General features: G+C 40.2%; 1 protein-coding gene and 1 long non-coding RNA gene across 2 annotated transcripts; one reads left to right on the top strand and one right to left on the bottom strand.

The window, feature by feature from the left end:
• The first annotated feature begins 6,397 nt into the window (after positions 1 to 6,397).
• On the top strand, positions 6,398 to 12,573 carry grxcr1a (glutaredoxin and cysteine rich domain containing 1 a). Its single transcript, XM_069694150.1, has 4 exons — positions 6,398 to 6,980; positions 9,542 to 9,781; positions 9,885 to 9,950; positions 12,267 to 12,573. The coding sequence occupies exons 1-4, from the start codon at positions 6,576 to 6,578 to the stop codon at positions 12,444 to 12,446; spliced, it is 891 nt and encodes a 296-aa protein (XP_069550251.1). The 5' UTR covers positions 6,398 to 6,575; the 3' UTR covers positions 12,447 to 12,573.
• A 334-nt stretch (positions 12,574 to 12,907) lies between these two features.
• On the bottom strand, positions 12,908 to 15,365 carry LOC138618433 (uncharacterized). The gene is made up of 2 exons (XR_011310730.1): positions 15,328 to 15,365; positions 12,908 to 14,543 (listed from the first exon to the last, which is right to left on the bottom strand). It is a non-coding gene; the product is annotated as an uncharacterized lncRNA (long non-coding RNA).
• Positions 15,366 to 15,890: the final 525 nt, after the last annotated feature.

Raw genomic sequence — 15,890 nt, 5'->3', positions numbered from 1 at the left:
CAAAGAGTCGGTGGGCTTCGTGTACGAGCCGTGCAGCAGGACGTGTTGTTTCCCTGTTTCTTTAAATCTTTAAGTCTTATATTCTCAACAGCCAGAACCATACAAAAACACAGAGAAGCTTGTGTTACAGAGGAGGTCAAGATTCAGCACATCCAAAAATAAGAAAAGGAACACCTGAATATGTTCGCCTCCTCCTGCGCCCACTGCACATCTCTCCCAAAGATTTCCTTTCTTTCCCCCACTCCACCTAATTCAACATCAGCTCGCCACCACGGGGATTTGGCTCCGTAGCTCCCACGGTTGCTAAGCAACAGTGACAAGAAGCCTGCCTCTTCGATTATGAGCAAGTTGCACTGGTTTTCTGTTTTATAGCACATCCAGTCCAAACAATGACTCACTAATTCAACCAGCCGTCCGGATTCCTGCCACTGTCAAAATCTGTGTCAATTACAAAGAGCAGGAGTTTTTTTTTTTTTTTTTGTTCGATTATTTATATCTTTATCAGAGTGACCTACAAAGATTTCATTGACACTCCCTCCGAACACGTTTCATGCTTTGAAAGACAATAGCAGTATAAATGTACATTTTGGCTGTTGGTGATTAAAAGGCAAATAAAAGATCCAGCCAGACAAAGTATAGAGTTGATATGTTTTTAGAATCTGGACCAAATTCATTTTATTTTTGTCAACAGCTCAAATTAGCTATTAATAACACTTTCAAATCTCCTGTCTCTATCTATATTGCCAATAACATAAAATAGTGATACAAGTAGTAGTATATTGATCAAGATCAGTCCCAGAAATTCAGACAATTTTTTAGGTCAATATGAAATCCCCACACTGACATCAATCCAAATTTTATCTCAGCTTTTGGCTTGCAGTTTTCCAGCTTATTTTAATATATCAATTACATTTTAATCTTGCTGAGTTTTTGGGTCATGCATGATGAGTTCAAAGCATAAAGTCTGATCAACTGCAGTCACATCAGTCAGCTGCAATTTGAAGTTTTGTTTAAAACACAGATTGAAATATCGCAGCAAATATTGATGGATGGATTGCAATGAAATTTAGCAGAAACATTTGTGCCCCCATCGGGATGAAATGCAATTTGATGAGCCCTTAATCTTTCTGTTATTGGGCCATCATCAGGTTAAAATTTAGATAATGTGATTCCCATCGGCTGTACTGTTTGTTTTGTGCTTTTTGCTCAATTTTAACAGGTTAACGCTAATCCAAGAGGAAGATAGCTAAGAGAAAATCAGAAACACAGATAGACACAGAGACTGAGCTGTAGCTCCAGATTGCTTTTTACTTTGTAGTTAAAAGTGCTAAGTATTAAAGTCTTGCCTTCAAATTAAATCAATCAAAAGTAACAGAAAAATACAATAATGAATAGTATCCTTGAACCTTGAAATGCCACATCACTTCCCTGTCACCTTCGCTCTATTAAACTACAATGAATCTGCACTGTCCTTCAGAGACGGCGAACAAAAATCAGGTTGAATAACCAGCTTATACTGTAAATGACGATGTGTGTAAGCCTCTGCCTGGAGGCCTTTTGCTTCGGCAGGAAAATACTTTGAGCCACTTTGCTGCTGCTGAGAGAGGAAATACTAAGGAAAGAAGTAATGCAGCTTAAACCCTGCAACAGCTTTACTGGATCCCATCCCAGATGCTTTTAAAAAGGTTATCTGGTTGAATATAGAGGATGAAGTAGCGGCTATTTCCCTCACTGGTCTCTTCACCATGGCACTGAAGACTGCTATTGTGAAGCCTCTCTTGTTAGCAACCCCAATTCTTTCGTGCTTAAGACTTTTAAAGGAATTACCGTCCTTATAAGAGTAAAATCATGACACAAAAACAGCTTGATTAGTAACTTAATTGTGTTTTAGGTAACAATTTAATTAGCTTTTATGCCAACCCAATTACTGAAAGCAATTTAGCTGTAAAAATGGATCACACTTTAGTGTTTTTAAACTGAAGAATGGCTTTAATTTCCTTGAAGAACATAAATATGCTCACCACACCTGTGGCTGCAAACCCTCTGAAGTTCAGTCTGCAAATCTTAGACTGAATTGAATCGCTGTCTTTTCAGGATACATTCATGTGGCTCTCACGCACTTGGCTTGGATCATTTTGGCATTGATTTTTATCGTGAATCATTATTCCTTCTGTAAAGACTGCTGTAACCAAGCTGATGGATGCAGCCATCAGGCCTGCAGCTGCATCTTCCATTCCTCGCCTGCAGCGCTTGAGGGAGTTATTGGGCTAGTGTGACATTTAAGCTGTAATTGAATTGCATTCTGCCCCCTTGTGGATGTTGATCTGTAGTCAGGGGAAGGACGAGATGGTCCGATTGGCCAACTAATCACAAATGGTGAGTCGCTGTAGAGTCATTTGTCCGGACCCTGTTCGCACCAGCTGATTAATGCATGCAGCTCATCCTGTCCAACTTGTACGGAGACCAATTTCAGTGACTATAGTTGGATTAAAACACTATTTAAAATAGAATTTTCACTCAAACACTTTGACATAAAGATCAGGCTCGAGCTATATTGTTACACTGACTCAAAAATGTACTGCAGATCAGTTATACAGTTAAGTGCAAAATAAAATTCATACTGGCAATCTATGAATCTGTTTATTGAAGCAGCACAAAATTAATACCATTTATCACCCCACTCTGTTTGACTTCTTCCACTCAGTTGCAGCAGCGCTCACAGTCAGCAGTGAAATTAAAGAGCGTTAAGGTATTAATCCTTTCAAATGGCTTTTTTAACAGCAGTTGAGGTGGCTGCTGAGGCTACATTAGCACTGGTGATGAGCGGGGCTGAGAGATAAGCTCTTCAGGTTGAATAGACTATCACCATCACAGTGCACTCTTCTCTAAATGTGCTAAAGAGAGATAAAATGGCTGCTTGACTCAACATGGCGTGGGTTTCGCTGAACTCTAGATAAGCATGTCTCTCTTTCCTGTCTTTACAGGGGTGCTGAACAACGTGGCGAGCTTGTTTTCATGTTTAATTTATCTTAAGTCATCTACTTATAGTGCCACTGTAGTTGGATCCATATGAAGTTGTAGCTATATGAAGCCTTGTGTTAGAAAAAAAAAAAACGCTGAAGGGGTTTTTACTTCAACTGGGGCTGATTGAGAAAGTGCTCCTCCATGATATACAACAAAATCCTAATTAAAATGAAAACGATATGTAAAGACCATGACTGATTTATTCCAATTATAAGAACAGTGTGTTCGACTGGCAGGCAGAGTAGCCGAACATAAGCAGCTTTATCCAGACACTGACTGCTAAATTTCAAATGAAGAATCTCTAATCCATCAAGGACTAAAATAATATAATATAATACAATATAATATAATATACCATTTTTATGCACAAAAGTAAATGTTTCTCCAGAATTGAACTGGTATCTCTTTGCAAAGCAGAAAGAAAACTGCTCATATCTCTCGGAGTCTTCAAAAATATTATTCATTGGTTAGTAGCTCATTAAGGCAGCGTAATCCGCTGCACTTGGCAACAACCTATTTTTAATTACCCTAATCATAACATGTTGAATTTGTTGAGAAACATTGGTGAAAATATTAATTAAGATGTAAACTCTTAAACTGAGGACCGACCTACTTTTTCCCAGAGCAGGCGAGAAGTGCTATTTCTGGGTGTTTCCACGACCAAGAATGAACCTTCACGCCTAGAATCTTGTTTAATTGCATATCTTCCAGAGTTTTCATACAAGACACAATAAAAACAACAAATTAAACAAATCTGAGGATGCGGACTGCAATAAGAATTTGGAAAGTTGAAGCTAATGAAAACATTTTCTCTTCAACAATAAAATACTCATGGTTGAAGTTTGAAAAAACAAAACATCCTCATTTACGTCCTCATTTCTACTTCTTCATCAGGATTGTGTGTCTTTTGGATCAGAGTTTAAAGGAACAGTGCGTAAGATTTAGTAGCATCGAGCAGTGATGTTAGAGATTGAAATTAAGTGAACAGTAGAGTTTAAAAAGATCTACATTCTTTAAAAAACCCAAAGTCCCTCTCTAGAACCAATGTTTGGTTTGTTCCTTCTGGGCTACTGTAAACATGGCGGGCCATGAAAGAGGACCCACTCCCTATGCAGACATGAATGACTCATTCTAAAGCAACAAAAACACAATAATTTTTTTTTTAGTTTCAGGTGATTATACTAAAAACATAATTATAAATATTCTATTCCACTTCTGCCAATAGATCCTCCTAAATCCTACACACTGTGCTCTTCTGAGCATGCAGGTGCAACATGACACATTTGTGCCTTTGCCTATTGCTGATACAAAGAATTCCACCTAATCTACAGGTGAAAATGAATGCAGATTTCAGATGTTTTTCCAAAAAAAATTGGTTTTGTGTATGTTTTTTGAAAAAAATATATAAATAAATAAAAAAATAAACGTGTTTATCCCTCAACACACAGCAGTTGAAGATCATAAAAAATAAAAACAGCAAGATAAAATTCAAATATAACACTTAACAGTGATGAGTCACTATCTGCTACTCGGGAGGTAATTTGACAGTCCAGACACTTGAACGCTATATGTTAGCGGCAATAATATACAATAAGTCTTCAGAGGTCATGTTGTAATATCCTCTCCAATGTCCATATAATCACAGTTTAAAGGAGAGGTGGAGTCACATTGGATCAATAAGACCTGGAAGCAGAATCAGACCCATCATACTGCTGCAGCCTCAGGATGTCACTAAATCTTAGTTAGATTAGACTTTCACAGATGATCAGCACGAGGTGTCACGAACAGGTGATGACATACTCTCTGTGTGTATGTGTGCGTTTGTGTAGCTTTTACCTTAGGGGCCAAACTGCAGCACTCAAACAGAGTGGTACTGTCGCCGCTGTAAGCTGACGTGTCACATCTCCAGGGAGCTGCTTCATCACCTGTGACACAGAAAAACTGGTCGAGAAGTCTCAGCGGACGCGCTGCTGCATTGTGCTGCTGTGACACATTATACAGTCTGTTCCTCTTAGTGAACACCTGCAATCCCACACTGGATGTAATACAGTCGGATTACGTCATGCATTCACGTGCATGGAAGATGTCAGACTTTACTTTACTTTACTTTATTTATCTTTACTTTAAAATGGCAGTATTTAAATTAAAAAAGTACCGTGTTAATGAAATCTTCAAAATAAAAGTAGAACCTCCCGTATTTATGTGTATACAGTTACAGTATTCCTATGATCACTACCTCACTGTTTTTTAATGTTAATTCTCTACATCAGTTTCTCTTTCTTTAGTTTATATCTACATGTGCTTTTGCTATTGTTTGGGCTTTTGGGATATGATAAAAATCTGTGTGCATTGAAAGTAAAGTATGATGTAAATCAGGCATAAATTTGCTCAACGTTGTAGTTTATCTGGCATTTTTACCATGAACGATGCTGTTAAAATGCATAAAATTGACATAAAAATGAAAATGTAGGTGATATAAAAGACGAGAGTATGTTAAGGTAAAGGACATATATTTACTTTGTTGTTATGCATATACGCATATGTGGAGTTTTCAACAAAAAAAAAGGTTGTACTTTGGCACAGTACTGCTTTAAATCAGCTGTTAACATCAGTCGGCTAAAAGCAATAATGCTACTTGAGCAACAATGTTAATTTGTTATATATATAACTGGTAAAATGTTTGTTAGTATGCTAACATTTGCAAATGAGCATTTAACATAAAGTGCTGCTTTGGATGATGGGAATGTTTTGTGGGTGTTTAAGTATTAGACTAATTGGAATTTCGACCTAATAATGGCACTAAAGGAAACTTCAGATGATCATTAAATCTAGTAGGATACATCATGTGGAAACCAGGGACGTCTGCATAAAAGTTTTGTTCCAATCCAACCAGTAAATGTTGAGATATCAGCATTAGAGGGACACTCAGGGCATCTCCAAAGTCAGAGAGGTCAGTCATCTGGTGAACACGAATTTTTACGTCAGTCCATCCAGCAGTTAAAATATTGAGACTGACATTTATATTTCAAATGAAAAAACAAAACAAACAAAAAACAGCTTTCAATAGAGAAGTAACACTATAACTGTAATAAATGTTGAAGCTGATCCAGACGTTTCCTCACTCACTGTGTTGGCTGTCATCTCATCCCATGAGGGGGAAATGTTTGTTTGTTTGTTTGTTTGTTTGTTTGTTTGTTTGTTTGATTAAAGCACATGAAGTCAGGCCATTAAAAGTCTTCTGTCAAAGCTTTGGTGAAAACTGTATAAACTGTGATGAATAATTCAAAGACAACTATCATTTTACTTGAGATTAGCTTGCGAGGTTGCTATGGTAGAGATGCATGTATTATTTACTGGCTGTGCGAGTCTGACCGTAAGGCAGCTTACGGGCTCTCGGTTGTTTTTAGATCTGTTCAAACAGCGAGGATTAAACGTGGTATTAATCCATGGGAAAGGAACAAGTGCGTCTGAGCTGCATCGTTACTTCCGAATGAGAAGCGGAGAGCCGGACTTCAGTGTTGCGGACAATGTGATGTGGCGCAGGGTTCGCAATGGAGGAGATGATGCTGGCGGCGGGGCAGGAGAAGCCACAGAAGCGGGTGAGGTTCCGCGTGGCTTCGGGGAACAGCGGCCGGGTGCTGAAGGAGATGTTCAAGGATGAGGGACCTACGGACTCCCTGGACTCCGACTGCACCAGCAGCTCCGACGCTGAACGGGCCAGTACCCCGTCTACGAGCGGAGACGCACACGGACACCTGTTTGGATACCAGGGCTCTGAGCCGGACGACAGTGAGAGCGAGCCCGATGAGCTCCTCATGTACGCAGGGGCCACCAAGGACTGGATGTTCACCACCAAGAGGGTCAACATACGCAGCAAAAATGGGACTGTGAGAGGGGTCAAGCACAAAGTCAGCGCGGGTCAGACGCTGTTTGAAAACCTTCCTAATTCCAACAGTGTAAGTACATCTGACTGGGCCTGGGTTTGTATGATCATGTTAAATAACCTGTTGCATGGAATCAAATTATTGCTTGGATGCTTTTTGATCACTGGTTCCCATCAGTGTCAGCAAGTCTAGTTACAGGTAAGAGTGTGCAGGTGTGTGACTGGGATAAAAGCTCACACTAGAGGACAAGATCACAGAACAATTAAAGATTAATGATGCATTTCGTTGAGTGTTTCAGGAGAAACTAATCAGGTTAATGAATTCTCAGCACTTCGCTTTCTACCGTCCCTGCTCTCGCTACTTCTTGTTATTCTGAGGTAACTCTTGGCCCTGATGCAGTAGTGATATAGAAGGTCATATCGACGAAACTATTCTGTCTTCAGTGGTATTAGGTGAAGATGCAGCGTCACTAGACTAGATAATGCTTCTCATCATGATTAAGTCATATTATCTTACTATTAGTGTGAAGTTTAAATGCTTATCAAGGTGAAGCTGTCTGATCTGATGGCAAAAGAAAATGCTGACGTTTCTGGATGTTTTATCAACTTAAAAATCGTGTTTTTTGACAAAGCAGGCTGTCGTTTTGAACTGCTGTTACTACTTCTTACTCACATGCTAGAGAAAGTTGCGCCATTACAATGAACATCATGTATGGAAATAATCTAGCTGTCATTGCATGGTTAAACTGACATTCAGCCAAGTTTCACCTACAATAAAATTGAATAAAAACAAACCTTACACCAAAAGAAGGTTAATTTTGAAGGAATACCTTCTCTAAAGTAATATTCAAGTCTCAGAACAGTAAGTTGATTTCCAAACCATGTTGAAATAAATGGTAACCAAAGGCTGCCTGAAAGGGGAAGATGTACACATTTAAATTGAAATCGATGGTATACTTTGGGGAAGTAAAAAATAACATGTTACATGTTAAAAAGACCCCCTTTTTTGAGGGATGTCTGCCGAAATGCTTAACATTAAGATCCCAGTATCACGGTGCACCAGGACTGAATGCAGAACCATACAGTAAAATCTTTTTAAAACATTCTATTGCAAAAAATTTGTGTATCTGTAAATTGTGTTTGGTGCCACTTCGACAACTTTTTGATTGGCACTTCAACGAGTTCCCTTTTTAGAAGAGACCAGGATCATGACTGTTACAAAACAGTTTAAAGACAGAAAGCATCTCGATTTGGGTTAATCATTTTGGAGCTTGTGAACAGTTTAGTTAGTAAGTTTGAAAGAAAGTAAAATTGTGTTTCTACAGCATCTTTCAAAACCAACATGTCAAAGTAATTTTCAAGGGGATAAGGATGAGCAGAACATAAATATTACAATAGCACAATAAAACAGCTAGAATCATCACAAATCAAAGTGCTGTACATGATCTATGCACAGAAACACTTCTGAACTCTTCAGCTGGGACTCAAACGACCCCGGAGAGTTTGCTGACCTGACTCCCAGCGGGTGTCTGTTCCATAGTCTGGGATCCAGGACAGCAAAGTCCCTTCATGTTTTCAGTCTTGAGCGAGGTACAACTTGCAGACCTCATTCAGACGACCCGAGGGGCCCACTAGAGGAATATTAGTAGTTCACTACTATTCTTTGAAGCAACGCAAAGTCTGATAGATGAGCTGGAGGATCTTGATTTGAATCCTAAATTTAACTGGAAGCCAGTTTAGTGACATCACAGAACACCATGTGGGTAATCTCGCTGCTGAGTTTTGGGCGAACTATAACCGGGTAACAGCGTTTGGACTTAGATGGGATTAAAGAGCACGACAGTAGTCTACATGGGAGGACACCAAGGGAGGCCGTGGATAACCATTTCCAACAGCTGGAAAGATAACAGTGGGACAAGTGTTACAATATTTCAAAGTAGCAGTACTGAACAACTGTGTTGACATGTTCAGAAAATTTCATCTGGTGTCAAAAATGATGCCTTGGTTTTTGGAAAAATATTTTCTCATAGTGGCCAATGAACCAAGGTGTTGGAAGACGTTAGAGTGGCTTATCTGAAGAAAATGTTGAGACCTCCAGTTACTAATCACGGCAAGAGATTTGTGCAGGGGTGTTAATTTTGAGAGGTCAGCGGACCTAACACATAAGTAGAGCTGCGTGTCATTGGCATAGTTGGATATAATTGGCTTACAATGTGGTTTAGAATACCTTGTGTTTAACCTTCATGTTTGGTAGTAATGACTTATCAAATGCTGCTGATGTTATTTAGATATGAACAAAGCATTAGTCGTTACAGTGTATTCAAAAACTGATCCCAAATTTGCAAAATGTTCTTATGAGTGAAAGAAAAACAGTGGAAGTTTCACTGTATGATACTTCTGCCAGTATTTGTAATTCCACTATGTACCAGTGCCTCTGAGAGGCTGGTCAGAGTAAGACATTAAGACACTGAAATTTAACATCATAATCCCCAACATAATGCTCCAGGGAGGCATGGTTTAATCTAAAGTTTCTTTGAAAGGTATGAATAAAAAATAAAAAATGTAAATACAGTAAAAAAAAATTGTTTTAAAAAGTAGCATGTAATGGCATTAAGTATTTCTTCTCCCTCAAAGATGGAGCTATCACTTGAGTTTGGGCGGATAGTGATCTACACCACGAGTTTCCGTGTGGTGAGGACGACGTTTGAGCGCTGCGAGCTGGTCAGAAAGATCTTCCAGAACCACAGGGTGAAGTTTGTGGAGAAGAACATCGCCCTGGACAGCGAGTACGGGAAGGAGTTGGAGGAGCGGTGCAAACGCGTGGGAGAACCTCCTTCATTACCGGTGGTGTTCATCGACGGACACTACCTCGGGGTCAGTCTTCAAACTCCTCTCTAATGATATAACGTCAAAATCTCGTGCATCCACACTGAGTGACATTAAAGACTGCGATTTGACATTGAACCTGTCTTTGCAGGGTGCTGAGAAAATACTTGGCATGAATGAATCAGGAGAGCTGCAAGATCTTCTGACTAAAATTGAGGTTGGTTTTTTACAGTTGTTGCCTTAGAAATCGCATTATGAATAATTGATGTTGTTCAGAGACGATTTGCCTTGAATCTGATTAAATCGACCACTTAATCTGACCCACACTGACATTCAATTATTCAGACGTTTCCTCTTATATTTACCGGTAAATATGAACGAGTGAGGTGATCATATTCATAATAAATTAACAGTTTACATTTGTCCAAAGCCTCTGAGATGAACAAAGTGCAAACAGGAACAGTCAACTCACTAGTCATGTCATCAATAAAACATGAGCAAACAACAATGTAAAAAATGCATGCACATCAATGGGAGACCATCAATAATGGAGGGCTTGTTATTGATTCGGCTCCTAATACATTTTGTTTGAACACACCGCAGAGTAGCAGAGTATCCACGGTACAAACTGAGATTATGTAAAGTATTTCTGTTTTGCACTGAGCTGCGGTAACCTCGGTCACGCAGGCACTGGCCTTTTCTCAGGCTTTGGTTGTAATTTGGGAGTTCAGACCCCCCCAAAACCTCTTCATAAGTGAATACAAAGCAGTATGATGACATTTAAGTCATGCAATCCGGTCACTGCGGGCCATTAAAAAAAAGTACGCAGCTCCTGAAAGGTCATGCATACACTAATCAGTCCAGAACGGGGCATCCAAAATGCCTCGATTGCGTATTTATATCTGCAGAGTTATGCACGTAAAACAATTTGGAAAGAAAGTTGCATTCAAAATAACAAATGTACATTTTGGGAAATGCACTTATTATCTCTCTTGCTTAGGGTAAAACGAGAAGGTCGCCACCTCGCATGTCTCTTAGTTAGAGGACTATAGTCAAGAGAAAATTAGCTCAGCTCAACATACGCCGAGTAGGAGGAAGCTATTACCCTCGTAAGTAAGTATTCCAAGAATTGATCAAAACCAGCAACCGAGTCACACACCGTTTCTGTGACCACTGGTATGTGATTTCACCGTGGAGCTGAAACTTGAGCAGAGAGCACACGTCCAATTTTGTGTCAAACTCGGTAAATCATCAACGGAGGCCCTGGAAATGCTTCCAGAACGCCTGCAGCCATGAAGCAACAAGCCAGGCGAGTTGTTTTGAGTGGACTCGTTTCAAAAGGGGAAGAATGTCACTTTCCAAAACCTAGAAAGGCTCATCCGGTCAGGAGCATGACCAGGTGGGTTTTCTTTGCCATTCGTGGGGTTGGGCACCATGAATTCACCCCCCCCCCTCCCGCCTCCCCCCACCCAACATCCAGTTATATTGTGACGTTCTGAGGCGTCTTGAGGAAAAACATTCAGAGCAAACGACCTGAACTGTGGTGCGACGGGACTCCCAACGCGACAACGCACCCGCTAAAGACGTGAAACATTCACCTCCACGACAACACAATCAGCACTTCTCGCCGGACTTGGCAGGGAGCCTGGCGACGTCTTCCTACTAAACACAAAATTTGACACAAAATTTGACGTGTTCTGCTCAGGTTTCAGCTCCATGTTGAAATCGCAAATGCACATCAGCCGCTGCTGACAAAACCATGTGACGTAACGTGGAATACTTACTGATGACGATTAGAGCTTCTTCCCGCTTCAGGCAAGTTGCACTCTGAACTCTCTGATCGCCTTTCGTACTGGAAACAGGGAGAAAAGGCCAATCTGTCCTTCCAAAGGAACAAAATCCACCAATAACACCACAATGAATGCCATGTCATAGGCCATCTTTGACTTGTTTGTACTCATAATTTAATTAACTAAATAATTAACTCATTATTCAAGACTTTACCTTGAACAGCAGCACTTAAAATGGCACTTAGTGATAGCACTTTGAAGTTTGGCTATCTTGAAGAAAATTGTACTTTCTTGATCGTTGTTGTTCTGAATTCGTACCCTCATGGTTGAAATGTACTTACTGTAGGTCGCTTTGGATAAAAGCGTCAGCTGAATAAAATGTAATAATTTGGCTAAATTAGTCTTGTGACATCACATAACAGAAGTGAATTAATTGTATTAATGCCGATACTGGATTTCATTCAGATGTAACTGACAGAGATGAGCTTCGGAGCTATTTTGCCTCTGGTTCTTTTTAACACATAGAAGTTATTTTTGCCGTCAGAAATTACTGACAGAAATATGGAACTGAATTGAAACTATTATTTTTCTAGAATTCTAGGATACAGTAGTAAAAGTACTCCCTAAAATGTCAGACTGCTCCTTTCAAGTTTTAGTTTTAGTTTACCTGAAAGCCTATGTCTCTAAAAAGTATTTCAAGTTAGATATCATATCTCATTTTTCTATCTATCCATTTTTTGCAGAGGGTACAGCACCCCCAGACGTGCCAGACCTGCGGGGGCTTTGCCTTCATCCCGTGTCCAATGTGCCATGGCAGCAAGATGTCCGTGTTTCGCAACTGCTTCACGGATTCCTTCAAAGCCCTCAAGTGCACTTCCTGCAATGAGAACGGCCTGCAGCCCTGCGCGAGATGCAGCCAGTGAGCATGTTCAGTGCCTGAAACAACATCTCTACTTCCTTCTTCAGGACCTTCCACAGCAACCCAAACTGGACTGCAACAGGTGCAGTGGCAGCAGGACTCTTCCTCCATGGCCATCGTTAATACAGAAAAAGGCATTTGTAATAAAAATAAATAAAAAATAAAAATCTGTGAATTTGGTGTCGAGATGTTGGATCACAAGTGTAACTTATGATATGAACATGTAGGCAAAATGCAAATTACATCGTCGCTCTCATTTTAGAGTATCGCAAAATTCTCAATGAACAATTTTGGTCTGGGTCAGCGAACAGGTCATTTCCACCGAGGAGCGGGGAACTAGTTTCTCCCTTTAGTAAACCCAAGCCTGTTAGATAATTAGTGTATGAGGCTTCTTCATTACCAATGCTTCCATTACTAATCCCATATCAGACGGAGGTAACGATAGCAGACACTCAGAACACGGAGTGAAAGTCAAGGGAAGGCACGAAACTGGAGACTTTATTCTTAGTGGAGCACCAAACATCTTTGAAATCCAACACCACGAGTTCACAGACGGCACCGTGCAAACCTTTCAGGCACTTTTACATGTCAAGATTTCCATCCATCAAAACTACACCATCGTTGAAACATGTGATCAGCCACAAATTTATTCTGCAACCCCAAACAGCCAGAGGCGTCATGAGCCAGTCACAGAGGAAAGAAGGAGTCGTGCAGCAGATGGTCTGATCTCGACGTCATGGCGTCAGGACAGCGAGAAGTTCAACTTTGATTATGTGCACTTGAACAGGTGCAGTTTAAAAAGCAAAGTGTGGTCACATCAAAATATTGATTTGATTTATTTATTTCAGTTTACTGCCCTCTTTATGATTGAACAACGACATCTATTCATGACATTATTATTATTATTTTTTTAAGCACGAGCCTTTACCTTCAGGGCCTAAACATTTGCACAGTACTGTATTTTTGTATCGTACAAAAGACTCGCATTTAAATTGAAAAGATATCAAAGACATTTCTCAACAGTACTTTAAATATTTATGGTCTACCAGCATATATACAAACAATATTATCTACACAATGGCCTATCTAGCTATAGACCCGTATCGGCCTCTCATGTCATTGCATTCAAGTCACAGAGCTAAGCATGTAATCACTGGAAAAATAAATACCCAGCAATCTTTGAAAAGCCTGGAAGGTTGTTTCACATTATTAGATCTGAATGTGTTTCTGGATATTTCTGTATGAAACAAAAAAAATGTTTTTTTTAGTATGATAAAAGTGCATTTTCTTACCAGGTAGCCAGAGATGAGATGTCTTCTTCCAAAACAAGTAAAACATGACTGTAAAATACTGGAAAGAAACATTTGAATTATGGTTTTGCCTGTATGTTGTACCTGCAGGCTACCAAATTTGTGTGGATTAGGGCATACAGGGTAAAGATCAGTTTATGTTCAATCAGGTTATACCGAGTGTCAACTTCTTCAAGAATTACCTTTTGAACAGCAGTAAAATGTTGTTAAATGACCTTCAGGGTTTCTTCTGTGATTATATCTATCTATCTATCTATCAGAAAATCGGATGCCGAGCTCTGTGACTCCCCTGCGATGAGACTGAGGTTCATCCAGAAGCTGCACAATGAAATGTAACTAATTGGTTCAATAATGTATTGACTGCAAAGGGGTCGAGGTTTACGTTGAATAATTCAACCCAACGAGAACTTCATGTGTTCCAGTTTTCCTCTGAGCCCCAAGAAATCAATGCATTTCAGTTCTTGACTATTATCAGCATGACAATTAGACACATCACTTTGTGACCAACAAACCAAGCGATCCTCGACGTTTGGTGGGTTGTTTTTTTTTGCGGATGATGTCGTTTGTTGGCTGCCATCCACGGGGTCAGGGAAACGCAGCGCAGATCTCTATGCTGTCATAGCCCTGTACAATGCTGCTTGAACATGATTAGACAAGGCAGCACTGTAAAGAGGCTAAAAGCGTAGAGCAGAGACGATGATGATGATGAAGATGATGATCGTCCGCCATGGAGATTTCTTTTTTTTTCTGCCATCAGCAATGTACCTGGATTGTTCGAGATGCTCCTGCACCTGTGATTGAAACAGCAACCAAATCGATCATTTCAGGAGAAGAAAAAACAACAAACAAACAACACACACACGGCTCGTAAAAGCAAAAAAAAAAACAAAAAAAACAACAACACACTGATGAGGTTCGGTTTCCTGCATGTGAGATGAGAGGTGATTACACTGCTGCACAAAAAAAAAAAAAAAAAAAAAAAATCCCCCTTTCTTTAAACCAAGTCCGCACTGAGGAGCGATGGGGTTTGGGGGGTTTTGTAACCACAGGCTCGTGGTGATGGAGGGGAGGCTTCATGAAAAGCTGAGACCCCAACTGTGCAGGTTTACTGCGCCCCCATCTGTGGGCTGCTGGAGACAGAGTTAAAAAAAAAAATTAAATAAATAAATAAAAATTAAAAATTAAAAAAAAAACTGGATACACCGAAGAAAATACAAAACCAGCAAGAATTTTAAAAAACCGCTTGCAAAATCTACCAATTAAGGACACATAAAGAGCCGATGTGACGTGCAGAAAGCAGGACTGAGGACGTGTGGTGATCTCCGGACGTGACAGACGCGTCTCGACGCATGTTTCTTTTTCTAATAAATCAGCCGAAGGAGCTGATCGTTTTCTCTTTTAATCAACGTTCACAAACGATGATTTTCTTCCTCCGAGGAAAAGGGGCGACATGAAGCGAAACGGGATGGGTAGTGGCACTGGCACAACTGACTCGGGAATGGCATGACGAGACATGACACCGATATGCGCGCAACACCCAAAAGACAACATTAAACGGTGGAAAAAAAAAAAAACCTGCAATGGAGGCTGTCCCGCATTTGTCTCCGCTCTCCGGGCTCGGCGAAAAAAAAATCATTTCAGTCGAGTAGTCTAGCGTGGTCCGGCCGCGATGCTGTGCGTAATGTTTTGAATGGTCGGTCAATGCGCAGACGGGGTTGGAAATGACTGTTTTTATTGACGTCAGCGTACAGGGCGAGTGCCCCCCCCCCCCTCCCTCTCTCTCTCTCTCATCCCCAACAACTGCACCATCTAATGGACTCGGGTTTACATTCCAGTCAACCATCAGCGCTTTAAACAGGAAACTGGCCTCCAATTTAAAATTTAAAAAAAAAAATAAATAAAAAAAGAGCTTGAATACTTACCTCTTTTTCTGTCCTAGACGCGTTCATATGCGTAAAAGGTCTTCAGTGGGGCATTTCCCCCCCCCCCCAACAACCTAGAAGGCTTACTCACAGCTTCTTCTTGTCCCAACAGTCCAGAGAGAAAACCTGGAGCTTCTGCAAGAAACCCAACATCTTCAGAAGTTGATGAAGCCAGGAAATGACGCTTTAAATATTGATCTAATCACACAGTATATA

Source organism: Brachyistius frenatus, unplaced genomic scaffold (genome assembly GCF_029030835.1).
Source record: "Brachyistius frenatus isolate BFR_SWC_R1_liver_20210118 unplaced genomic scaffold, ASM2903083v1 Contig_17, whole genome shotgun sequence".
Classification (NCBI taxonomy): domain Eukaryota; kingdom Metazoa; phylum Chordata; class Actinopteri; family Embiotocidae; genus Brachyistius; species Brachyistius frenatus.
The sequence above is the reverse complement of the archived record's forward strand: the minus strand, read 5'-3'. Positions and strand labels throughout refer to the sequence as shown.